Source organism: Struthio camelus, chromosome 5 (assembly GCF_040807025.1).
Source record: "Struthio camelus isolate bStrCam1 chromosome 5, bStrCam1.hap1, whole genome shotgun sequence".
Classification (NCBI taxonomy): domain Eukaryota; kingdom Metazoa; phylum Chordata; class Aves; order Struthioniformes; family Struthionidae; genus Struthio; species Struthio camelus.
In genome coordinates this window covers 15,201,839-15,227,500 of record NC_090946.1, presented here as the reverse complement: position 1 = coordinate 15,227,500, position 25,662 = coordinate 15,201,839, and the positions used below count along the sequence as shown (strand labels likewise).

Here is a 25,662-nt window from a genome sequence, read left to right as displayed (position 1 = left end):
TATGGATGGTGTTCGTTGTGGCAGTCAAGAGTAATTTTAGGCAGTAATTTCCTGTGCAAAGTTAATAGCATCTGTAATTGAAATAAATGTTACATTTGTATGCTTGGCTGACCTCTACATAATTTATGCAGCAAATTAGTTGAATCTAGTGCTCATTAGCATTTTTATTGGTATCCAAATTGTATCATCTCATTTAGGGTAGCTATCCAAAAACTTGTTCTTAATGCAAGCAGGTATAAACTGTCGTTCTTCTAAATGAAATACCGGAGCAGAGATACCACCAAGTTATGATCTCTCTTGCTTTCCTCATTTTTAAAATCAAACGTATCCTAGGCATGCACACTCTAAAACCGGTTTTTGTGAAATAACAGAATAATTTGGAATCTCTTTTGCATTCTAGGCAAAAATAAAAAAAGCAACAGTTAAATGCCACTAAGAATAGTACAGCACTGAGCAGAGGACTGCAAGCAATTAAAACAGTCAGAAATTCTGTTTTATTTAACCTGATTTTTACATATTGGTTTAGACTATTTTGTAGAGCAGTAAACCTGACCATTCGATGATGTTACTGCTTAAAAGCATATTGAGTTACATTCCATTTCTTCTAAACATGGAAATTGGGGGTTCTGGTTGGTTACTGAACAAAAAGGAGAAGGTGAGGAAAGAAATATAGTTGGATGTGAGGATTTTTTTGTGATCGTATCCCTGTGGACATGATTTAGCAGAGGATAGGATTTGTGGACTTGTCTCTTGCTTTGCATGATCACTGCGTTTATCTGAGTAATTCTAGCGAAGCTAATTGCTTGTATTTCGGTATTACTCATGAATTCCAGCAAAGTGTGCTGGTAAGTGTGCAAATGCAGTAAAAAAAAAAAAAAAAAAAAAAAATTTGGTCCAAGAGCTGAGCTTTGTATCTGTGACCCAGGCTTTTAGTGATTGCACAGTTATAAATAACAGCATGTCAACGTGATGCTGATGGCTGGCTGGCCGGCCGGCCGGCCAAGGTAGACAAGGATGAACTATGTTTTATATTGTACCTGCTTGCCCTGATGAAATGGCAGTTTATTGCATTTACCTGAGGTGATGCTGAACAAGCAGAGCCTTGGGTCTGCAAAGACAAATGAAGCCAATGACCTTACAACTGAATAATTTCAGAATTTAATGGCACTGGATTTAGAAACTTCAAAAACTACCTTAGAACATGTTTCAGGAATGAGGTGTTTTTTTTTTTTTTTAAAGAAAATCTATGAGAGTTCAATGTTGATTGTTGTTAAAATCAGTCTTTGTTTTTTATTGATCTCAGGTGCTAATCGTGTGACCTTGGAGGATTCCAACATCCTTCAGCCTATGGGACTGACTGTGCTGGGTAATCACTTGTATTGGATTGATCGTCAGCAGCAGATGATTGAGAGAGTCGAGAAAACCAACGGGTACAAAAGGACTAGAATTCAAGGCCGAATTGCTCACCTAACAGGCATTCATGCAGTGGAAGAGCTTGATATGGAGGAATTCTGTGAGTTCATTTCAGATACTGATCTGAGGTCCCTCACTCTTGGTCATTCTCTCTTAAACTCCTGATCCAGCTGAACAGTGTAATGAAGTTGCCTTGTGGGCTTAAAGTAAGCCCTGGAGTGCCTTCAGGTTGGAGGACTGGGCCCCTAGAAGAGGAGGTGAAACAAGTGTCTTATTTCTGACCAGAGGACTCTTTCTGCATAGCTAGAATGCGTGATTTCATAGCGGTTAGTTACTTCCTTCATATAAACACGTGTGATACTGAATTCACTAGAAAAGCAGCTGCAAATCATGGTGGTTAATTCTGTAAGTACAACCAAGTAATAAGACTTGGGAAAACCTTTAAAACGGAAGAAAAAGGATAGTCCGTGCCTTTCCTCCAAGGGTTTCAGACCGCGTCGAAAAGCATGACTGGTCTGATTCAGCACAACTGATGATGTAAAACCTCCAGTAAGAGGGGGGCAATGGGCAGGAAGCTCCCAAAAAAAGCTGCTGATGGGGAATTTCTCTCCCATCAGAGGTGGAGGCATTTTAGGGGGTTTCCTTTGGTCACTCACTGCTGGACTGTTTTTTTCTGGATTGATTATCTTGAGTCCCTGTGCTCTGAGGGGCAGAGCCCAAGGGGAGGTGCAGAAACCTCTTAAAGTAGTACTTAAAAGGTGATCCGCTTCTCAGGGTAATAACCTGGGAGCAGCTCCTCCTGCCTGGCTGAGAATATGAAAGCTCAAACAAGCTGTGGGATGCAGAGGGCTAATGACACTGGCCTCTCCAAACTTTGTTGAATTTCTCATATTGCTATCCTGTGTAGGACTGCAGGAATGGATACTAGGGAGAGAAGAGAAACCTTGTTTTCCTACTCATGCTACTTTCTTCAAAAAAATGTGCTGAGGTGACAGCTGCTCCAGGATGAAGTGCTGTTGTGACGCAGTGCAGTAGTGAACGCTGCTTAGTGAACCCAGTCTCTTTTACGTTTCTTCCGTTTCAGGGCATCCTGAATGCAGGGTAGCTGAAACTTTGGAGGAAAAATATGTTTACTTTATCTCTGGCAGAAAGTAGCTAATAAGTCTTGCCCCCCCCCCCCCCCCCCACACACACCTGTTTTCCATGCTGCCCTGTGGAAAGATGCAGAGAATGAGTCTGCAGGATGTCAGCATGAGGGAAAGCGAGTCTTGAGGTCAGAAGAGGAATAATGCTTCCAGTATGTGCCAGGCTGGGGGTAGAAGTCTTATATAAGGAAGGTACATTTATGTATAATGGTTTAATTTTCAGAAGCAGTTTCACTTAGCAACCCTCTGTGCCATGTTCATTATTTTCTCTGATGGCTGAAACAAGCTTCAAGCTTGCCTATGTGGGTAAGCGGTTGCAAATACGGTACCGCAGGTATTTAAACTGTAGTAGACACTGTGTGCTAACCTTCATGCAGATGTTTTTTTCTTTTGCAATACCCAGTTTTTCTTAATTTGTACCGTTTCTCACATTTTCAGTGTGTTTCAAAGGTAACGTGTAATGATGCAAGAAGAAATTTTTCTTTAGATCTCAGAACTGTTCAAAAAAGCAAGGGATGATATTGTATTCTATGTGTTTTTTAAAAAAAACTTCATTTTTTAATGGCAAGAGTACTGTTTCTTCTGAGTCGCCCTGAAAGGAATCACTCTTTAGAGCTAAAATCTATCCTATATAAGTGACTTCTGTTACAACAGGGCAGTAAAACTACATATGTGTTCACACACTTATACATGCCTGCACATCTGTTCCCGTGCCTCAAACAGTAGTGTCTCCAATGCTATAATAAATTGATGATGTTTTTAAAGGTGAAAGCAGATTTCTGAGAAGCCTGAACAGATGGAAAGTGAATTTGGCACAGAAATAATGATATCTATGTGGTTTCTTCCTTGTGGAAGTTCTCAGTACTTACTGAGCGCAGAATGCGTTGTTCAGTGGCATCACAAATAAAACAGGCTGTAGACCCACGGATTGCCCCGGCTGATGCTCAGGTGCCAGCACAGACAGGGCATGAGATGAGCGGTCAGGAGACTGGCTCTCTTTTCGCTCTGCTGGGCTGGGGTCTTCAGACAGCGACTTCACCTCTCTGGGCCAACGTTTCATTGCCCAGCTAATGTTCCTTCAAGTTGATTCCCTTGGGAGCTCTCAGGCACTCCGTGCTTCTGAGTAACTGATTTGGGAACACAATCACGTAGCTTCCTGTCTTTAAAAAATAAAACTCTGCGTGCTTATATTGCAGTTTTGTGAGAAGCACAGAAGTGGGGGGCATTAGGTATTAAGAGCTCTTCAAGATTAAAGCAGACTTCCTGAGGGTTTGCGGGGCGGGGGTGTTGGCGTTCTGCAGTAACATAACGTCCCTTTTTTGATGCCTGGGTAGCCTGGAGATGAGGATGGGATGTCCAGGAACCCTGGAAATGTGACCCTCTCAAATCCACCTTCTCACTTCTCTTTACCTGAGCTCCCAAATTCTTCTTAGAAGCTGTCCAAAGGCATTTATGTCACTGACTGGGAGAAATGTAGTCCTCATGAACTAGTAAATCAGCTTTTGAGCAATGACCTGAGAAATCTTGCGTTTACTTTTCTATTAATTTGTAGCGAAATATTGTAGTTACTTTCACAGAAGCGGTTTGTGAATTTACCCTACCTAGGAATAGTGATTTTTTAATGCTAATACTCCTTTCTGTGTTTTTTGTTTCTCCAGCTGCACATCCATGTTCCCGGGACAATGGTGGGTGTTCACACATCTGCATTGCCAAAGGGGACGGGACTCCGAGATGTTCGTGCCCAGAGCACCTTGTGCTTCTACAGAATCTCTTAACGTGTGGAGGTGAGTTATGTTTAACAGTACTGCTAGGCAGCGTACTTCAAAAAAGATGTGGTTGAAGGGAACTTAAGACCTAGAACCATTGGAAAATCAGGTTTGGGCTTGATTATGTCACAGGCTGAAGAACTATTAAGTCTTGAGAAGCAGTGTGAGATTCTCTCTCTCGCTTTTTTTTTTTTTTTTAAAAGCCACCTTTTCTGGAGAAGGTTAAATACAAATCCAGAAGAAATATGGATTTACATGGTGTTTTCCTAGACGAAAATGTGTTGCATCGTGGGTTAAATTTGGCCTTTGATCCTTCTATCAGGTGTATTCTGCCTCAGTTCTTAGACATCTGTGACTTTTCATTATGAGCAGAATGCTTGTTTGACCTTAAAATACTAACAAAAGTCTCATACAAAAGTCTCAGTGGAAGATCTAGGTAGATGATGTGATAGGTTTGTGCTGTAAATGATTTCTTGTAACATGATGTTGCATTAACCCATGATGACCTAGCAGCAGAAATTGTGCATATGATTCCCATAGTGTGATAATTCAGGCTTGCAAATAACTTTTGGTTGAGAACATGAAACGCTGCTATCTAGTTAACAGATTTTTTGTCTAGGCCAAAAGCTCAGTCGCAGTCCTTTTCAATTAAGGTAGCTCTTCTCTTCCCCTGTGGCAGACTTTCCTTTTAGACTTCTTTCACAATCCCAGGATTTTTGGAAATTGTTGCATTGCACTTGCAGCAAGGATTTTTAAAAAGAAAAAAAATGTTTATTTCTGAAAGGCATCATGGGTTAAATTTGGCTTAAATCATTTGGCTCTGGTCCTCTTGTTTTTTTTTTAATGTATTCATTTTGCTGTGGCTTTCATTTTCTGGCTGAACTCTGACCTCCCTAGGGACAGTCATTTCCATTATAAACTGTTTTCTTTCCCATGACCACAACACGCTATGTGGTTTCAGAGGAGCGGTGGTTACTTCTGCAAGGGAAAAAAACAAATCAATCCCCTTATATTTCTTGCTGTGCTGCTGTTGCAAGACATTGCCAACGAGAGATTCTTACGTCCCACTGCTTCATTACCTTCAGCTATAAATCTATTAAAAATTCAGGGGCCTCCTTTTTGGTCTCTATTCATCTTTTTATCCTAAGCCTTCGCTAAGCCTGCTACAACTTTTTACCTTTCCTTTCTTCAGTAGTGGCAGCCCATAGCCAGTATTTCAAAATAGATTAATAGCTATTTTGGCTTGAGCACACTTGCCCATGTACCCTTATGAACACTCTTGACAAGTTTTTGAATGCAAACTTGTGCTTGCTAAGCGCAACATTAAATGTGGCTGCAAATCAGGAAAAAGCGATCTCTCTGTTGGATTATCTAAATGGCACGTTCAAATCAAAATTTAATTCAAGAATTATCTTGATGTGTGTGTCTGGAATCTTTATCTTACCTACAGCTGCCAGCTTGCTGGCTACATTTGTAATTCTCAGTATTGCTACACCCAAGCCATCGTAAACCAGGAATTTAAAAATTGTAAGATTTAAACAAATAAAACATATTTGCATTTTTGTTTTTCAAGCTCTTGATTGCACTTGGATCTTGTTCTTCAACATTTGTTCCTGATGAAGGAGGATAGCAGCACTTGAAAAACGGTTTGCATGTAACGGCTCTAGGATCTGTAACTTTAAAGAAAAACACTGCCTTCAGGAGAGAGGGAGCTCTTAGAAATTTTGTCACTGGTTGCTCTCCTTATGCTGGCTTCTTTATGAAAACTCCAGTCCTGAGCCGGTAATGTTTTTGTAACACAAGTACAATAATATGGTCGCTCCTGAGGGAGCGCCTTTATTAACATGAGAATAGTGATTTGCTATTGATAATGCTAATAAAAGCTCATGGCGTTTCCAGAGCATACCTCCAGTACGCTCAATACCATTGTCATAGCCAGGGTATGATGTGCTAGTTCCTTAATCCAGCTGGTAAAACTTTTACTTAGAGCAATATCTGGGAACAGCAGCTGTGGAGAGTAGCGATTGCCCCTGTTACATGGACTGATTTATTTAAAATACAGTGATTTGACCCAGGGACTTTTGACATGAGTGGGAATGTATCTGTTGGCTGCAGTGGTCTTTTGAGGCGGCTTCCTCGCTTTGAACTTATTGTTGCTTTGCAACTAATGAACTATAACTAACTGCTGTAACAAGCAGTGATAACAACTGAAGGGACTGATATGTTGGCTGCTTCTTTCATGGATGCTAGCGGTGAAAAAAATGTGCTAATTTGCTGTATATAAGAGCTGGGAGCATTTTTTTGCAATAGATTCTTGATGAGGATCATCTTTGTCTTTTGGTTGTTGCCATTCAGAAGAAAACAGCTCCGATTAGCTTACTGCAACATAATTTTTGCATCTTATTACGAGCTTGTAGCTGCTGCTTAATGCTATCAGTGTTTGATTGCAACCTGAGCAACAGTGTAGGCGTGGAATGGATTAAGCCCGGGATTTTAGGGTTCACGAAAAGTCAAACTCTGAGGAAGTCCCAGCTTGCTTAATTCTAACGAACATAAAAATGGCTGTGCCAGAGGCTTATCTATCCATCCCAGCGTTGCAGTGAAAGCCTGTAAGAACAGGGCAGGCATACAGTGCTGCTCAGGATACTCTGTGAGCTCAGAGACTTTCTGAGCAAGAGGAGCTTAATGTTTAATAATCCTTGACAGGTATTTTTCTCCATTTGCATCTTTCAACTCATATATGACTCAGAAATTTGTTTGTCAAGAAGCCGTGGAAGAAACAGATATTGTGGAAGCAGAATTTGTAAGTGTACTAATTGCTGATTAACCCAACGTGCCAGTTTTATGTGAAGATTATTTTAAGCTGTGATTAGATTTGTTCCAGGCTAATACAACGCAGGGATTAGTTGTGCAAAATGTGGTTTGCGAGCAGAAATTAAGTATTCATTTAACGCGCATAACAAAGTCTTCCAAAAGGTAGTTATTAGAGCCAAAGTAAGTATTTGTAGTTCCTGCCCTTAGTTCAGTGCTCGCACGCTAAAGCAAGTTTCTTCCATCAGCATGCATCCAGTTTTTGTTGCGAGGATGGCAAAACTTCATTCTTTATACAAAATCATGTTTTTCTCTTTGCTGGAATCTTATCGTTTTCACAGAAGAACTTCAGTGCAGCATAACTCTTTTTTTTCCCATTTGTGAAAAAGTCTGCCATATTTTTAACCCGTTGAAAGGGCTAAAATTGAACTTGCAGATGTGCTTTGTTTTCTTTCTCTCCAGAACCCCCGACCTGTTCCCCAGACCAGTTTACCTGTGCAACTGGAGAGATTGACTGCATCCCAATGGCATGGCGGTGTGATGGATTTCCCGAGTGTGATGATCAGAGTGATGAAGACAGCTGCCCCATCTGTTCTGCATCCCAGTTCCAGTGTGAGAAAGGACAGTGTATTGATGCTCACTTGCGGTGTAATGGAGAAATTGACTGCCAAGATAAATCTGATGAAGCAGACTGTGATAGTAAGATACATTTTCCTGAACTTGTGCTTCTAACATAAGCACCTATTTGGGATTTTAACTGTTCTTGATAGATATTTCTGATCTTTGATTTCAAAAGGCAAAAAGGCCTTTAACATAAAACTAGCTGAACTATTCACCGATTCTGCTTTTCTCTCCATCCTTCCTGTTCTGTGCCTCTCAAATTATAAACTTTTCTCTAGCTATTGGAATTGCTGATCATGCAAATAGTGATGCATGATCTGTAGTACCGGAGGGAGAAATACCTTTACCCATAGTCAGAATGCCTAAACAGGAAAGAAACTGGCAGGACTTCCCACATGCATTTTTTTTCTGCATTATTACCATTCCTGCTTGCATTGTTTCCATGGGATCCAGTTCACCTTTGGAACGTGGCCATTGCAAGGTGCCATGGGGAGGAAGGAGATGGCCTTATTTTTTTTTGGAATAACCAATAGAGTGAAACTTCTAGGATTGCCGGAAACTGGCCCTTCTAAGATCTCTCTTGACTGAGCCTTTAACACGCTTTGACAGAGCAGAGGTTCCAAAGTTCAGTAACAGTCTAGCGCTTTTTGCTGAAATAGAGGCTTCTGGATATAGACAAGAAATTTAGCAGTTATTTAGCAAAGTTACGTTATATAGGGCTACATGAGATAATGTAAACTATATAAGGTTTTATAATATGCTGTTAACTGCATTGTTTTGAACGCTTCAGGTAATCAGTTACGCTTTGTAAGGTATTGTGGTGTTTTGCTCCCAGTTTCGCCCCAAAAGGACTAATCTGGCAAAGGATGTGAAGTTACTGGGATCTGAATTTTATTTCAGCCCCCCTTAAGTATCATGTAAGAACAAGAACGAAGAAACAGAGAAACGTAGGCTTGCATTTTTCCTAACCCACAACAGCAAAGCACGTGTGTTCTGCTGCCTGTGCGCCTAAAATATAAAAGGCGCTATGGCTTCATGGCTCACATCTTTTGGTTTTCGTAAGAGGCCCAAATGCTCCCATGCAAGTAGTAATTAATCTTTTCTGTCCTTCCATGCAGCAATCTGTCTGCCCAATCAGTTCCGATGTGCCAGCGGCCAGTGCATCCTCCTGAAGCAACAGTGTGACTCCTTTCCAGATTGCATTGATGGTTCGGACGAGCTCATGTGTGGTGAGATGGCTTGAGATTCAAATGCTCTGTGTTCAGGCGTAATGTCTTACATCCTTGCCCCACTCTCTGCATAATAATACTCCTTGAGGGGAGAGCCCAGTGAGACTTGGTGGACGCTCGCAGTTGTAGCTGACTGCTAAATGTGGTCATACTCTTCCAAGCTGATTTGGTCTGTGCAGAAAAAGGAGTGTGAGGTGCAGCAAGTCCCTAGTGCCGTTATTCAAGGTAAGGCAGTAGCAGCAGTAGTGAAAATCAAGTAAAATCTGGATTTCAGTTCAGGCTACTTCTAAAATGCTATGTGGGATACAACACAGCCTAGTTTTGATTTATGGGTATGCTTTCAGATCCATACCCTGAGGGGCCCGATCCCAGTATGCTGGGTGTCCTGGAACTTGCAGAGCTGCTGCCAGGCTTGGGATGGCTTTTAAAAATACGCAGGCCTATCCACTGCAATTACAGGATCAAGCTGGGGGTTAATTATGTGGAGAAACTAGCATGCAAGGTGCAAGCGTCCTACAAGCTGGTCTCTTCAAGTGCAGGCAAGATAAAACGTTACTCTGAATTCTAATGGCAGTAGGTGTATGCGAGTTGCAAGTACACTAAAGGCAGTTCTGAATTTTCCCTCTTAGTCTGTAGCTGGGTTCATCTGGGTGACTGGCTGGGACTATCTTTTTGCACCATCCGGGTGACTGGTGCATGAAGCTTTCAGGCAGTGGGGCAGACGAAGGGAGCGCATGGTAACTCATGAGGGGTGGTTTAGCAAAACTTAGTTGGACTGTAGCATTTCGGAACAAAGTTAATCAAGGTTACGCTCTCTCTTTAATTCATCCTGAACTGATACCATGTGTTGGGTTTGCATAGAAAAATGCTTAATTACGTGGCCTTTAGCTCACTGGCTAATTGTGAGGTCTTTAATACCTTGCAATTATTTTTCAATTTTAATACCGTAGAGGTCTGTCAGCTTTTGAAGCATGGAAGGGAGCTATCAGAATGCTGTGCCAGTGTGGGGTATTTTGCTGGGATGAGAGGAGTCACCACCAGGCCTGGCCAGTGCAACCTTGTTTCTTCTTCCCATCCTCCTGGGGGGGGTTACAGCTAGGAAAGGTGTATTTCATGAGCAAGAAAGAGTACTGAAGAGAAAAGAGCCCAAGCGGTTAGCATAAGAGGCCAAACGAGTAACTGAATAAAATAATCTGTTTAGCTCTCCCACTGGAAATTTCAGACTGAACATGCTTCTCGTGCTTCTCCCACATCTTCTATTTATCTCACGACCCTCACCCAATTCCCTCCAATTTCCTGCATCCTGTAAAGTTACTTTATTTTAGTTTATTTTCCTTGTGCCTTTGGCAGATTTCTGTGCTATCAAGCTAATGCAGTGGTTTCCTGTTTGCATTTTGGGTCCAGTCCTGCAAATAGGTCTTAACTGATTTAAATAGGTCTCTAGGTAGACACAGGACTTTCTCCTCTGGAGTCTCTTTCTGGGTCAGAGCCCTTAGTGGTTTCTTGCTTGACTTCCCTCTTGCTTGAGGGAAAGAACTCAAGTAGGGAGTAAAAATGATTGTTAACTTTCTAGATAAGGATTTTGCATTCGAAAGAAGCCAGGTTTTACCAAAATGAGTTTTGTGTTTTAAGCTGGCTAACTTGGGAACATGTTCTAATTTTGACTGCCCTTTTTTCATAGTCTGAATCAATCTGGATATCAAAAGTTAGATCCTTAGCTGACATTTAAAAGCTGTCATGCGCTAATAAGTGTGAAAAGCAAATGAAGGCGTTAAGACAGAAATGAATTCTTGATGCTGAGTCGTTAAAGAGTTTATTTGCAGATCTTCGTATTTCCCTTACCTTCCTTCCCTAATTTCAGTAGTTTCTCATTCCTGTCGAACAGTCATCTAAGATGGCATAAATCTTTCTCTGGAATCACTGGAGAAACGTTATGTATGTTACGTAGCCAGGGCTTGAGTAGTATATGAACTGTTTCACTTCTTACAACTTCACTAAGGGGATCTACGGATTGATATGATCATGTAAAACTTATAGGCTTTGGCCATGTCTACTTTGAGTCTTTTACTTTGTGTGTGTACAAATATGTATGTGTGTGTATTTGTGTGTAAGTAAAGGAAATGATAAATGTGTGAACAACAGAAAAAAAAAATCTCTCTCGCTGGAGGACCTCACACATGCAAAACATATAGAGGTGGCAGGTTTATGTGGCAAGAATTTGGAATGTGTTACCCACAGTCAGTGGGAGATGTGATATGTAGTTCATCTCAAGTACTGCCACATTTTTTATTATTTAACACTGTGCTGTATAGGGAAAAAGAAATAGGAAGCAAAAGTGTTTGAAGTATTATGGATTGTGTTTTCCTCCCACCTTGTAAGATTCTTTTTAGAAAGCAAGTAATTTAGAATACTTTTCTTTTCTTAAAATGCCACTATTTTCACGGGTCTTTTAGCTGGGAAGACACCCGATGCTTAATATATGCTGTTGCTGCTCCCCTTCCAGTAAATTCTTTCACTGTTTTAACATTATTGCTAGTGCCAACGGCTTTTGAGAGACCAGATTCCTCTCTGATTAAGGACTTAATGTTTGCAAGTATCCTATATCTTTAACTGACATAATTTGAGAGCGGAAAAAGAGAAAACTCTTCAGGCTGTTACTGCATTAAGATGACTGCTTGCAATTGGCTCTTAAAAGGAAAAAAAAAAAAAGTTTTAAGATTTTAAAACGTTTAAAAGCCTTCCTGTTATGAGACGAATTGCTAGAAGGAGAGAACCTTGCTGATACCACTCTATTTGCATGGAGGGCATGAGGTTTACTGCAGTAATTCAGAACAGATGGAGTTATGTATGCATGAGGCTGATGCAAAAACTTTCAGAGACACTGTGAATGACTGTCAGCTGGCTGATTTGCTGCACATGCTCCAGGGCAGCGTCGTATATGTTGTCCTGTGTTTAATGACCTCCTGTTTCTTTTTCCTCTTTCCAGAAAAATCAAAGCCAGCCTCAGATGAGCCACAGCCACACAGTAGTGCCATTGGGCCTGTCATTGGTATAATACTGTCCCTTTTTGTCATGGGAGGAATGTATTTTGTTTGCCAGCGAGTAGTGTGTCAGCGCTACGCCGGGCCCAACAGCCCTTTTCCGCATGAGTATGTCAGTGGCACCCCTCATGTGCCTCTTAATTTTATTGCTCCAGGAAGTTCTCAACATGGCACTTTTACCGGTAAGGATGGTAAGGACCTTGCATCTAACCAATACCATTACATTTTCTGGATCTGGGGGTTTACAGGCTATTACGAGTCCTAGAGGTGGGATTTCAAAGGGCACAAATTAGGTATTGTTGACCTGCTGTGAGGTTTTGGTGTAAATCTGTCATTTGGATCCGATCTGCCAAAACTATTAGATGCCTTTCACTAGGCATCTTGCCAGGTTTTTCAAATCTCGTTCTTGTGCTAGGCTGCGTCTGCTCAGGTACCTAAAAAGATAGAAATCTACGACGCGTTGCTTTGAAAATACACCAGAATGAACTATTTAAAGGGGATATGTAATGGAGTCTGTGTTTTGCATAGTCCCTCTTAGCTAAGGCCTGCAAAACACTGTGAAGAGTCATGAGCAACGCACAGTGCTGGAAACCAAGAATGTCTTAGGCCGTTCAGGGTAGCAGTGAGAGCCCTGTTCAGGAGCTCTCTGCGTCTTGTACTCAGATGTGTTGCACTCCGATGTCCTTGTTTCTGTCCTGTCCACAAACTCAAACATCTCACTTTGCTGTGAGCGCTCCAGAGCTGTCCTTCCATCACAGTTCTTCGCACAGCTATCCCCTGTGTGCTCAGGACAGAGAGTCCTTCCACAGAGGAAAGGAGTGAAGAGCAGCTCAGGTTACTGTCATACGAAAAAGCAGGGAATAAATCTCCCTCCCCAAAGCTGTAACAGCATATGTGGAAGAACACAAGCGGTCTGGGTGTGGTTTTGTAGTCTGGCTGCTTGTTGCCTGAAGTGTCTCTGCAATGAAAACATCCCCTTTGGTTTAGTCCATCTCTGAGACAGATTTCCTGTTTGTTTTTCGACAAAGTATTTATTCTCTCTGAGAATACTTCTCTCATCTGTAAAACATGCTCCTCTGCCTCGCACAGGAATCAAAACATGCATTCAGAGAAGTGCATGCAGCTACTATACTGAGATAGGAGGAGGGCTTAAAGTGCACAGGATGTTCAGCTAACAAAGAACAGCTCAGAAACCTCATGCAGGCATCAAAGTAAACACTTAAAAATAATTTAAAATACATCATTTATGAATGTAAAATACACATTTCACAGAGGAGATAGCAAATTCTTAAATACAAAGCTCTGGAGAGAAAGAGCATTTCTTCAGATTATTCAGAAATCTGCAAAGTAAATGATCTCCTGTAAACCTGCCAGATAGACTACAAGAAATTCATACCTCTGCTGGGTGCTTGGAGTCTGCTTTTCCTGTCAGCTGAAAATCAGATACAGGATAAACTTACAGACAAATGAAAAAATGTGGGACTTCTTCATATGTGACAAGTTTTTGAGATGTTCAAGCTATTAATTTCCTCTAGCTGTGGTTTTGGAAATAGCCAGGTACAACTTAGGTTTACCCTTTCAGGCACTTTCATGACTGTGGTCAGCTGTTCCTCCTTCAAGTACGTTTTTATAGTTATCAAGAGGTTTTGGGGTTGGGAAATAAGATTTGAAGATGAAATCTTTGCAGGTGATATCTTTGCAGTGGTGTTTTCAATTTATATGGATTTCACACTAAAATTGTCTTAATTAAAGGAAGCGTTTCTGTTTAGTGGTCTTCCTTTATATCTCTGTATATGTTAAAGTAAGCTGTTATTCTGATTCCCATTCTTATTTGTTAGCTTTTTCTCACCCAGGTAGGGTAGATTTTCATGGCTCTGTGTTGCTATGACAATTTACAGCAGCTCAAAAATCTCACCTCGATGCTGATGCTAAAGAGATGATGTAGGTTGCTAATAGCACAGCATTTTCAAAAAAAGAGAAATGCTAATTGATGTGGTTGATTGTCAAAAATAAAGTCACCTTGCCCGTAATAACTCCTTCCTGGGTCTGAAAAACTTCCACAGACTTCCAAACTAAACTCTTACATGAGCACCGAATAGTCTGACAGGAAGAAGCTGACGTATTCTCTGATTTAAGTGCATATTGGTGTTAAACAGATTGGAGAACATTGCCTTCCCTTTTTCCTGTCCCCCACGTTTCCTTCCTTCTGCTGCTTTCAGTTTAAGCAGTGATTTTTTTTTTTTTAATAAAAATCATTGTTCTTGTTCAAATACATACCTGCAACTGAATTTCTTTGCATGGAAATGAAAATTTGTTCTTGTGCAATGTATAATGCTTTTTGCAAATGACCAAGCTTGTTTAATTTGAAAAATTTCTTAGTTTGGACCAACTGTTCTGGAGATTCCTGTCTCAGCAGGCTGTGAGAACAGTCTGTGGGGAGCTCAGTGCTGTAGCGAGACAATGGGTGGTTTGGGGGTGAGGTTTTTTGTTTATATAATTTCAAGCTGAAAATATGTTGTTCCTAGTAATCTGAAGTTGTTATATAAAACATCATTTCCAGAGTGACAGTCCGGACAGTTGCCAAGGGTTTGCGAAGCTGAGAATCTGTTTTTTGTTTTGCGCTGGTAGATTAAATTGTGGTTTAGCTAACCTTGGTTTCCTCTCTGTCTTGCTGCAGGCATCTCTTGTGGAAAGTCTATGATTAGTTCCATGAGTCTCATGGGAGGAAGCAGTGGTGCCCCCCTATATGACAGAAACCATGTTACTGGAGCTTCTTCTAGTAGCTCATCCAGCACGAAAGCCACTTTTTACCCACAGGTATGTCTCTAAAATATACCCATGAGTTAGGTATTTCCCACTTCTGACAAGAAAAGGAAGATGAAAATTTGTTTTACTAAATCTAATGCTAGTAACGGATGCTCTGAGGAGTTATTGTTGATGAACTGCAGGCCCAGCCCAGTACCCACTGAACGCAACGGAAGGGTTTTGTTTTAGCCCATCGGCATTGCACAATGCGGCATGGTGTCTAGAATTTTTTATTCTTAGAGTGATACTCTGCTAGGTTGTTCCTGGGCAATGCTGTTCTTCTGTCCTGACCGCCTTGTAAAAGCCACCTCTGCTGTTCTTTGTGAACCCTAATGTCAGTGGCCCAGTGACATTTTGCACTGCATAATGCTGCAGGCACCCATGGAATGAAAAGACAAACAAGACAGGAGTGGGAATAAAATGCGTAAGAAATAAGCTTGGCTTGTTGTTTATTTGAAGCGCTCATTGCTGATTTAGAAAACCAAACGTGAGCACAGGGAGAAAACACTGGTACCAGCACGTGTTACTATGCTTGAGTTTTTTCAGCTGTAACTTGTCTCCATTTCTATTTTTCAACTGTTGGATGTGATAGAATTTTAGCCCCCAAATCAGAGTTTCGCTAATTTAAAAGGATGTTGTAAAGTATGAAAGGAAAAGAAGATCTGAAAACGTGTAGGAGAGAGGTACCAAAGGTTACTGTTGCCAGCATTTTGTCATACAACTGTTTTTCCTCTCAGTGCTGCTTGGGAAGACATTCATTCACTCTTCTGTTCACACAAGCTTGCAGTCAATCTGCTAGGTATTGAGGTGCTTTGTCAATAGTATTTAATTGGGAGCCCATATGGTGGGTGGGTGGGTGGGTGTTTGTTGTGTTTGTGTTTACATGTAAACTGCTATGTTATGTATGGGCATTTTGATTGACAGTGTTTTGCCCAATGGTGACTGTGCTTTCTCCCCTTTGTTTTAGAAAGGTAAAGATAAGCGGAGAGAGGATTGCGAGCTTCTCTGTTGATAAGGAAATACTGGTTGGATTTACATTCCTTGTTACCTTCTCAGAGAAGCCGTGGAGAAGCTAGTTAAGACTAGCAGATGTTTGGGATTCTAACACGGCAGCCCTCCTAGCTTCTGTGCTTAGTTTGGCTCATGCTTCCCCAGTGTCTCTGTAACTCGCTGAACGTTTTCAGGCTAGTACCTGCTTGATGTGTCGGGGCTATGCTAAAAAAGATGTACAGAAAAAAATGAATTGGATTAACAGAAAAAACTTACTTATGTAAATCTTGACAGAGCAAAGAAGCCCAAGAGCTGATCTGTTTGTGCTATTCTATGGGATCTGGCCAGGCCAAAAATCCAGCTCTTTCCTTGGACTACTGGCCTAAACTAACCTGACTACGGTACTGGGAATCTTTTTCCACGTTTTCCTCTCAGGGCTGTGTGACCCAGGGCCTGTAAGGATAGTGGCCGCCTTTCCTTCAGGAAGGGCGGCATGCCAGATTCTCATAAGGAAGCTGCTGTGCAGCCTTTGTTCCCTTAAAAGTTATTGCTTGATCTTGATATTTTTGTCAATTCTGCCTGGTAGCTAATTACTTGGGTTTAGTTTAATAATTAAAAAGAGGAGATCTGAGCATCTAGCTGCCTTGGCTTTTCTTCTCTGTATTTGTTCTGGATACTGAGCTCACATGGTGGTAGTGGTGATGGGTGGTCCTTGGCAGAGGATAAAGACTAGGGAGGAGATGATGTGGAGTTATGCCAGTTTATTTATCTGAGAACCTGGCTACAGGCATCCTGACTGAAGCTATTTGCTGTATTTAATCTGAATGCAAAGTGGTGTATTGATGTAGCTCGGGCATTAGTAGGAGAAGATCCAGGAGTAGCATGCAAGCGTTCCCTCCGAGGAGGAGGACTTCTGGAAAATACTCTCGGGGCAATTACTCATCATTGCCATAGCTGGCCATAGGTGGCATTCGAGCTTGCCTCCCCTCTCCTGAACCTGTGCACAGGGCTTGTCAGTATTACTAATATCATCGGTATTATCGTAGGTAATATGAGCTCAACTCAATGGCCAGGAATCATCGTGCTACACGTTGCACAGCGCTGACCAAAAGGGTCGTCCCTCCTCCAGAGATCTTAGCGTATTATGAGAGGAGGGCACAGGCAGAGGAAGGATGCTGTCGCGGTCGCTACGGCAGGCCGGGGCTCAGCCCCGGATAGGCCACGTGCGAGACACCTGCGTCAGCAGCAGTGCTGCTTTGTTCTCTGCGTTGGAAGTGATGAAGCGCCCTCCTTGGGTTCAGGCCAACGTCCTGCTGGCTGTGCCTGGGGTTCTGCTTCCTGAGTGATAAGCAAAGCTCCTTGTTTATAAGGTGTGGAAGAATAAACCCTAAAGCGTTGCATTTTTCTTGAAGCATATTAAGCTGTTTTCCTAGGCGTAAGGGTTGCCGTGTATGTGCACATACAGGCTAGGGCAAGTTATAACTATTTGTAGCTGCTGGGCTTTCTGCATTGCTACCTTTGCCAAAAGGATATGTTTATATAAGGGCAGTAAAAAGGAAGTATTCAGGGAAGGATGGAGTCATATTAGTTATTGTAAAGGAAGTTGGCCTCCTGACCTTAATATTGATGGGGGTATGTTTCGGGGCTGCGGGTGGAAGAGGTTTTGCTTCCTATTAGCATCTGCTGTGGATGAGGTCAGTCCTTATGTCCAAGAAACTACACTGAGATTCAGCAAAACTGGGTTCATTTTCCCGCTCTACCTCAGCCTTCCTGTGTAACTATGGACATGGCTCTTATGTGGTAAGGAGGAATAATTCCTACTGTGAAAACTTAAAAGGCCTGCAGTGTACCTAAGCCCAGAGTAAAGAGTCATAATGAATTTCTCTGACTTCTAAAAATGCATTAATCCATCCAAGCTGCAAGGAGAGGAAGCTGAAGTAAGGATGAGATGATAGTGACCTGTTTAAGGCATAAATAATATTTCAAAAATAGAGTTGCATAATTAACCCAAACTTTTGCACTGCTTGTTCTTAATCTTCCTAGATCTTGAATCCACCTCCTTCCCCAGCAACCGATCGCTCCCTGTATAACACAGAGATGTTTTATTCCTCAAACATTCCTTCAACCACGAGATCTTACAGGTATGGCTCAGGTGATAAGGTTTGGTGCATCTTCCGTTGACCTGTCCTTTCATTTTGGATATTTAAGCAAATGTTCTAGTTCAGACTTGACCTTGTTTAAAAAAAAAAACAAAAAACAAAAAACAAAAAAAAACTTCCCCTCTCTTGATAAATGACGGTTTGAACGGACGTTATTTCAGCTGCCCTGTTAAACACTGGCTTTATATGTGTTCTTATTTTGACACGCGAGCATTTAGTGCCTATCAGTACAGTGTTGCTGATTAAGAATGCAATGTAAATAGATTATATTGCTATGTAACAGTCACTAAGCATGCAGTGTAGAGAAGGTTAGTGTTTTCTGTTCAGCTCATCGAGCGTTTATCAAAACTCTTTGGGTCAGCCAGTTTGCTGGTTGTTAGTGGCTGGGCTAAATGGTCCTGGTGGTCTCCTCTGGCTATCCAAATCATGAGTTTGTTTTGGCCAGGGGTTGGCGCCATGCGCTGCTGGCTGCTGAGCAGGCTAAGGGTAGCTGTGGCATTCAAATTTAACACAGTTAAAGCACTTCCCCTTGTTGGGTTCCTATGAAAACTTGAATTATGGCTCATATAGTATGAAAGAACAAGTTTCTTTCAATCTCTCTGTCTTTCGTTTATTCTCCAAACTGCAATTAATGCAAATGATTTTTTTTTTCTTTTTTTTGGCAGACCATACCTTATACGAGGGATAGCTCCACCCACAACCCCGTGCAGCACAGATGTGTGTGACAGTGACTACACTACTAGTCGATGGAAGGCCAACAAATACTACATCGATTTAAATTCAGACTCAGACCCTTATCCCCCTCCCCCAACACCTCGCAGCCAGTACATGTCGGCAGAAGAAAGCTGTCCCCCATCTCCTGCCACGGAACGAAGCTATTTTCACCTCTATCCCCCTCCGCCCTCTCCTTGTACAGACTCCTCATGACCTCAACAGAAGGAACTTTCCTGTAAATATTTTTAAATATGAACAGATTTAAAATATATATTTTATGATTTAAAAATAAATAGGGGGTGGGAATTTTAAAAAGGAAAGAAATGTGAATAAAAATGGGTGGGAGGGATGGGGCTGTGAAAAATTGTACAGAGGAAGAATATTTATAAAATTGATTTTTTTAATTTAATTGCCACTCTTTTGTGCCATATTTGCTCTTTTGAATTCATGAAGTCATGAAAGTGACTTAATCTCCAAAGCGTTTGGGGAGGGAATGTTGAGCCTTTTTGCATTTTTTTTAAGTCACCTTTTTCCTGTAAAGTATATGTAATTCTTTTTATTAATGTGAGAAAAGAGAGAGAAGGGGCTTGTGGGAGAAGCAAGCTAAAGAAAGACTAAGATTATTCACAGAGGAAAAATACACTTAAATAAAAATTCTTTGTCACTTTGTCTCATCCCCTCTCCACCACTGGGAGAAAACATGCCAAGAATACCTCCCTCCGACGCTCCAAGTGAGCTGAATGCTTCCTAGCAGAACTTGTGTACTGAGACCTGGATTTTGAACCTTCCCTTCCATTTGCTCAGCATCAAAGTGGAAGAGTTTCTTTTGGCCCTATCTTCCTGCATAATCAGGCCCACAGGCATCATGCCCTCGCTCATGCCAGTACAGCTTCTTGCGTGACCAAATCTGGAACTGATTCAGGCTAAAAAGATAACCAGCCCTAAAAAGGCGGGTTTATCTCCAGCCAGTTCCCCAGTTTGACTCAGTGCAAGGCTGCAGAAGCAGCTGTTACTGACCTGGGGGTGTGAGCATGAGGCAGGCTTGACAGACTACAGCTTTGGTCAGACTCCTCGCCATTTTGATGTGATGAAACCAAGCTCCTTCAGCCTCTCTAGCAGCCACTTCCCTGAGAGGCTTTAGCGACTGTCTGGGAAGGTGCTGTTCGAGTCAGCTTCGTCTCAAAAGGCAGTGGTAGTTCTTTTCCCCAGAAGTCTAGTAATTCACTCTGTTGGATCGCTGAGATGCTCTCCTGTGTTGAACTGATCAGTGAATTAGTTCATTTCAAGTGTCCATTTCCCAAAGTAGACTAATATGGTCACTTTTATTCATTTAAATGAGGGAAGTTGTTTTTTAGTTAATGTGCATAGGAAATGGTATCTGCTTAGCTCAAAAGCAAAATCTGTGCCATTCAAACAATTCAGTTGTGGTTTCATGAAAATTTAGCAGAAAATTAGCTCAGTTTAGAAGTAGATAGAAGAAGCATAGGGGAGGAAGGAAAGGAGAGAAAATACTTCCTTCTAACTGCCTTAACAAAAAAAACCCCCACCTCTTCTACAAACTGCTGTAACATCAGGACACCATGATTAGCCAAGTGCTTATGCAACTCCTACCAAAAAACCCCTTGGGCATGGGGGGCTAGGATCAGTCCCTTTCATAATACAGAAGAGAAATTTTTGCTTTGACTTCTCTCTTGCTATAACAAAAGGGCTTGAGTATTGTACAAATTCAGCTCTGGTGGTGATCATGTGAATGCCTATTCAAGACATCTGAGGGAAGATCTGAATATGCAGACCTGCACCTGTTCCTGCAGCTGCTGAATAACAGATGTGTTGGGCCTTTGACAGCCTTAATATTGCTGGCAATAATGAAAACTTTCTTTTTTGAACTTCAAATTGTATTTGGCTTGGGGTTTTTTTTTTTTTTTAGCAAGTCTTCTGAGAGCACTGCAGAGGAAGCCTGCAACTCCAGGCCAGAGGTCTTTGTTCCTGGCAAAGGAGGGGCTGGGACCACAGCATTCTGATCCACTTTGGGTTTTCAAATTTGTTAGTCCAGTTCTGCTCGTCCTGCCTTCGTTGTCCAAGGACAGGATTTGTGTTGTCACCAGAGTAGTATTAAAACTCTTTAAGTAGCTTTTATTACCTTCATGTGTAAATTTTCACTTCTGAGACTGAGATTCAGCACAGAGATACCTGCTGTTTTGCACGGAGAAAATATGGTATCGGAGAATACAGTATTGGAGTTTAAGAATGGGTTATCTTCCCCCATCCCCTGTCAACATAAGTAATTCTGCAGTATGCCAGGAGTGACAAGGTCATAGTTTGTTAATTTCAGAGAGACCTGGTAGATCTCTGAACCAAGTGTTAATGATTTGGTGAAACAAAAGAGCGCTTTTCATGTGATCATGTTTCAGTCAAATAAATTACGAATATAGGTCCGCACTGTATTATATGTATCACATCCATCATATGAAAGAATGCTTGTTCTGCATTACAGCAGTTGGTAGTCCAATTTCACGTGTCATATTTAACTTTGCGCATGATTACTATTCACCAATTGTAATGAATTCATTTTAGTTGTTTCATGTTACAGTTATAGCTTAAAGAACATGGCGCACAAATTTTCCTGTGTTCCTGTGATGACAGAGGATGCAAAAGTATATTGGTTTTTTTTTCCCCTTATACCACTGATCCTTGTAACAATCTTAACCACTTTATCCGAAGACTCGTATCCTATTGCAGAGTTTGGAGTTGAGTCCAAGGAAATTAGCAGTCTTACTGAGAGCTAAGCTGTCTTTTGAGGGTCAAGCTCTTCTGGACCTTAGGTATTTGGAAGGTAGGAGGCTCTTCTAGCTGAACAGGATGAATTAAGTGTGTACAGTTTTTGATTTCATTTGGACATTCAGAGCCTCTTGCTGCTGATGTTCACTGAGAAATTACCTCATCTGAAACACGAGTGGTTTGGTGATCAGCCCCACGCCACTCCATAATGCTGGCTTGGAACTGGTAGAATCAATATGCTTTAAAACAGTTACTGCACTTCTGGCGCCAGAAAAGACTGTATATTTGAGTAAGAGGAGTCACTTCTCTCTCCATAAATATACTCTGTGTGTTCCTGGTAAGGTGTGGTATGTATCCTGTGAACTTTCAGGCTAAAACTTAGAAACTTAGTGCTATTTCCTTCCACGTAAGGATGAGAGAAAGAGTTAGATGGAATTATTGCATGCAAATGGCAAGTTGCGGCAGTTCAGGGTTGAACGGGAAATAAAATAGGGGAAAGTTATGGTTATGTTTTGGTGGGTCTTATGCATAGTTTTCCTAGTGCAAAAACGTGCTGTGAGAAAGCTGACTGAAATTTTATGAGTTCTTCCCGGAGAACCTGCAGGGGGATGCATGTGTTTGGATTATCTGTTTGAGCTTGTGAGTACTTGAATGGGTTTATTCAAATATTTTCCATGCTGCTTGTGATTCTGAATCAGCACTTGAGGCAGCTCAAAGCATAGTACAGAACCATCTGCAGAGCAGCTAATAATGGGCAAAGTGTGTGGTTGATTGTCTGGTAAATTTAAGGGACAGATTTCCAAGCAGAGAGCAGCTTACCTGTCTTCCCGTTCAGTCGTGAAAGCAGCTACTCAGGTCCTCTTGTCTTTCGTGGAGTTTGTCCTAACTGCAGGACAGAGGTAGCAGCAGTGTGAAGCTGTAAGGGAAATGGGTAGACTCGTTAGTCAGGATCTTCAGGAGTAAAATATCCTTGAATCCCAAGCAAAGACTTGTGTAAATTATAGCTTTACTCTACTTGAGCTAGACTGGCCAACAGCCACTGCACCTTGCAATTTGCAGCGCTGGTAACAAATTTTTTCCACTACTGCTGGATGATCCTGGGGAAACTTTGTTAGCACTGTCCCTCCTGTCTTAACTGTTTCAATTTCCCTCTGCCTAGAGGGATCTCTGAAGAGCACTAAAGCTAAGATTAGGCTAAATTTGTATATATGACAAATTGTGGTATTTTCTTTACAATGGTGTCATAGTACCTAACACCGCATGTCTAAAAATGAGGCTATGCCGTTACCAGCAAGGTCTAAAGAAGTAGGCTGAAATGACTGGAAGCAAGTTTTTCCTTTTTGAATAATAGGTTTGATTTTTAATGTATCTTGATCTCTCTGGCTTGCAAAGGATGCAGGCACTCCCCTATGGGTTCTAGTGTTTTATAAGCGTGGTCAGTCAAACTCCACCTAGGTTGTGCATCTTGTCTGCTTCAAGCATTTTCAGGAGCAGATCTTTCCTGATGTCAGCCACTTTGATGGGGTATTTGTTGAGTCAGTCCAAATGAGTAGCTGTGCTTATAATTGTACTACAAGTGATCTCTATTAATGTCAGGAAATGAAAACAGAAGGCAGGCATGTTCCCAATAATTAATAACACACAAGAGTGCCTGGCATGGAGCCCTGACTTAGAAGTAACTTTTTTGCTGTTAGAGTGCTGAGGGACGTTTTATAAATTTCCATGTTTGGACTGAGCCTTAGACAAGCCAGCGCCAAAGACGGCAGTCATTTACAGATCAGTTATTCAGTTGTTTCTCTATTTAAATGAGTTTTGAGCACAGTGCTTGCAAGAAGTTTGACTTTGTCTGTAAAAGACTCGGGGAAGGCCGAGTCCGAAAGGCTGAGAGGTGCCTGCTGCTTCTGCTGCAGCTGTTCCCTTATGTACTGCAACAGTTTCTGTTCATCATTAAATGTAAAAACCCTTTTCTTCAGCTATTATGAGTTTAGCTAAACGGCTTAAGGTATTTACCACATGTTAAATGGAATGTTAATATACATCAATATTTTTAATCCTGTCATGTCTTCTAGCTCTGCTTCCTGTGAACACTTACTAAAGTTTTTGTACTTTAAAGGGTGCTTTTTTGGTTTTAAGTTGTTTATTTTGAGGTTGCCTGCTCTATGGGCCTTTTCACATAAGATCATACTCCCCAGGGGGGAGACAGGAGTAATGGGTATTAAATCAGTATTAAACCTGCTGATAGGAATGATGGAAACCAGTCTGACACAAACGGCTTCTGCGTTTCACAAGAAAACCCCCGAAAGTCCAAGCCCTGGCATTTCTGACAGCGCTCCCCCTGCCCGTGTGCCACCATGCCCTGGCTGCTCCCAGCGCAAGTCGCAGACCTGATCGTGGCCCAGCTGAGCAGTCGGGCTTGCTTCTCCCCAACCAGCACAGACTCAAGCTCCTGACGGATGGAAGACCTCAATGATGAGACCTAAAATGGAGTGTTTCCTATTGACAAAACAAGTGCAGAGAAGATGTCTAGAATGAATCAGGAGAGAAGGAAAGCAAGTTTGACAGCTGCAGTAAAGGATGGACTAATTCACCTGCATTCACATCCTTGAAAAGCAAATACTCCCGCTGATGCACCTTTCCCCAATAAAGAACAACGCTACTCCTTCCCGCGCGTTGCTGGGGGAGCTCTGACAAAGGGAGGCATGTCCTCGTTTGATTCGTGCAGAGATCCTGACAGAAGTGCAGTCTGTAAATAAGTACTGAAGTCTTTTGGTTGCAACTAGAAATACAATAGGAGCAGCGCTTTCTGCTGTTGGACGTGAAATTTGGAGGGCATTGGAAACAAAACTCTAACCCGGACTGCTTTCTTTCTTATCTAAATGTATCGCAATTGCTGCTATTGTAAATGTACACGAATATACAAAGATTACCAAGAATTTTTATGATAAAAGAAAATCCCACACAATCTTACTTTTATATTTATATGAAAACGTGTATCCTGCAAACAGCCTAATTATTACAGCTTTATATGTGTATCATTCTGTAGAATTCGTTTTCACAAGAGGCAACCCAACCCAATACTGAAGTGCCTTGGGTATCTTAAGAGCTCACATATTGACCGGGGAAAAAAGTAAAGCCTTAAATCACAAGTGCCCCCAGAATCATGTGTTGATTGTACTCTCTTGGTTTTAACAAAGCTTTGTCTCGTTGTTAGGGGTCTCCTCAGTTAAAATAAATACCTTCACAAGTCATGGAACTAACTGAAAACTGTTAAGCTCTCGGGTTTTTTAGAGCATGTTATGTCTCGAGTTTGTAGTATGTTGGAGTTTCTCTCAAATGCATTACTCCACGTGAACTCTGATTTATATATCCATATCTATTTCAGCAACAATCTTGCTATCCATTAAAAATGCATTATGTTAAAAGCAAATGCCAGCAGCTCACGGTTATGTAGCCTGGGATTAAATTGACATTATTCTCAGATTGTCACTACGGTATTTCTCATTAAAGCCACACAAGTTTTGCCTTGTTACAGAAAGTCTTTACCAATTATTTTTCAAAGGATGGTTTTCTAGCATAAAAATGAACCTTGTGAAACTGTCTTATGAAAAAATTGTTTGAGGCTTTCTTTGCCAATAATGAAACCATTTCATTTTCAGGTCTTGAAACTGCAACGTTTCTTCAAGTTAACAAAACCCAAATCTTGTTTGAAGTGACTGTTGTTTTGTATAAATATCTGTAAAGTTAACAAACTCTGCATTTGTACTGTAGATTTTGTGGATTTTGTTTTATAATAAATATTTTTTAAAGATTTGATTAGCAGCCCTTTGTGAGTGATGCGGTTTCATCATCTACAGTAGAGACAGCCAGTCCTGTATCACGATTGTTTTGGGCCTTGAGATAAGGGCAGTGCTGCTATCTCCTTGTTTTTAATTTTAAAATGTACAATAACAGCATGAGCAAGGATGTGAAGAAGGTGATAGGAAAACTGATTTCCTCTCAAATAACTTCCTCTCTTCTGTGTACAAACAAGAGAGACATGCTTCTGTTTATCTGCAGTACCTTTCAGGTTTTGCACTGTACTGAGGCAAAAAATGGCTGAAAATTTATGTTTTCCTAGCCAGATTACCCTTGCTAGCAAGACTTAATATAAAATGGACCCTGGAGCAGCCATGTGATGGATGCCTTGCTGT

The 25,662-nt window shown here is 41.4% G+C and overlaps 1 protein-coding gene across 8 annotated transcripts in view; it reads left to right on the top strand.

Moving 5' to 3' along the window:
• The window catches only part of LRP5 (LDL receptor related protein 5), a 182,894-nt gene extending 157,610 nt beyond the window's left edge, over positions 1 to 25,284 (top strand). For 4 of the 8 annotated variants that reach the window (XM_009668307.2, XM_068944613.1, XM_068944616.1 and 1 more), the window contains 8 exons: positions 1,304 to 1,513; positions 4,217 to 4,342; positions 7,598 to 7,834; positions 8,875 to 8,985; positions 11,972 to 12,208; positions 14,704 to 14,843; positions 17,865 to 17,962; positions 18,646 to 25,284. In XM_009668307.2, the coding sequence (XP_009666602.2) occupies positions 1,304 to 1,513; positions 4,217 to 4,342; positions 7,598 to 7,834; positions 8,875 to 8,985; positions 11,972 to 12,208; positions 14,704 to 14,843; positions 17,865 to 17,962; positions 18,646 to 18,907 (1,421 nt within the window). In that variant the 3' untranslated portion in view covers positions 18,908 to 25,284. Of the gene's footprint in view, positions 1 to 1,303; positions 1,514 to 4,216; positions 4,343 to 7,597; positions 7,835 to 8,874; positions 8,986 to 11,971; positions 12,218 to 14,703; positions 14,844 to 17,864; positions 17,963 to 18,645 lie in introns of all 8 variants that reach the window. The other 4 variants (XM_068944612.1, XM_068944615.1, XM_068944614.1 and 1 more) reach the window with 2 other exon arrangements.
• Positions 25,285 to 25,662: the final 378 nt, after the last annotated feature.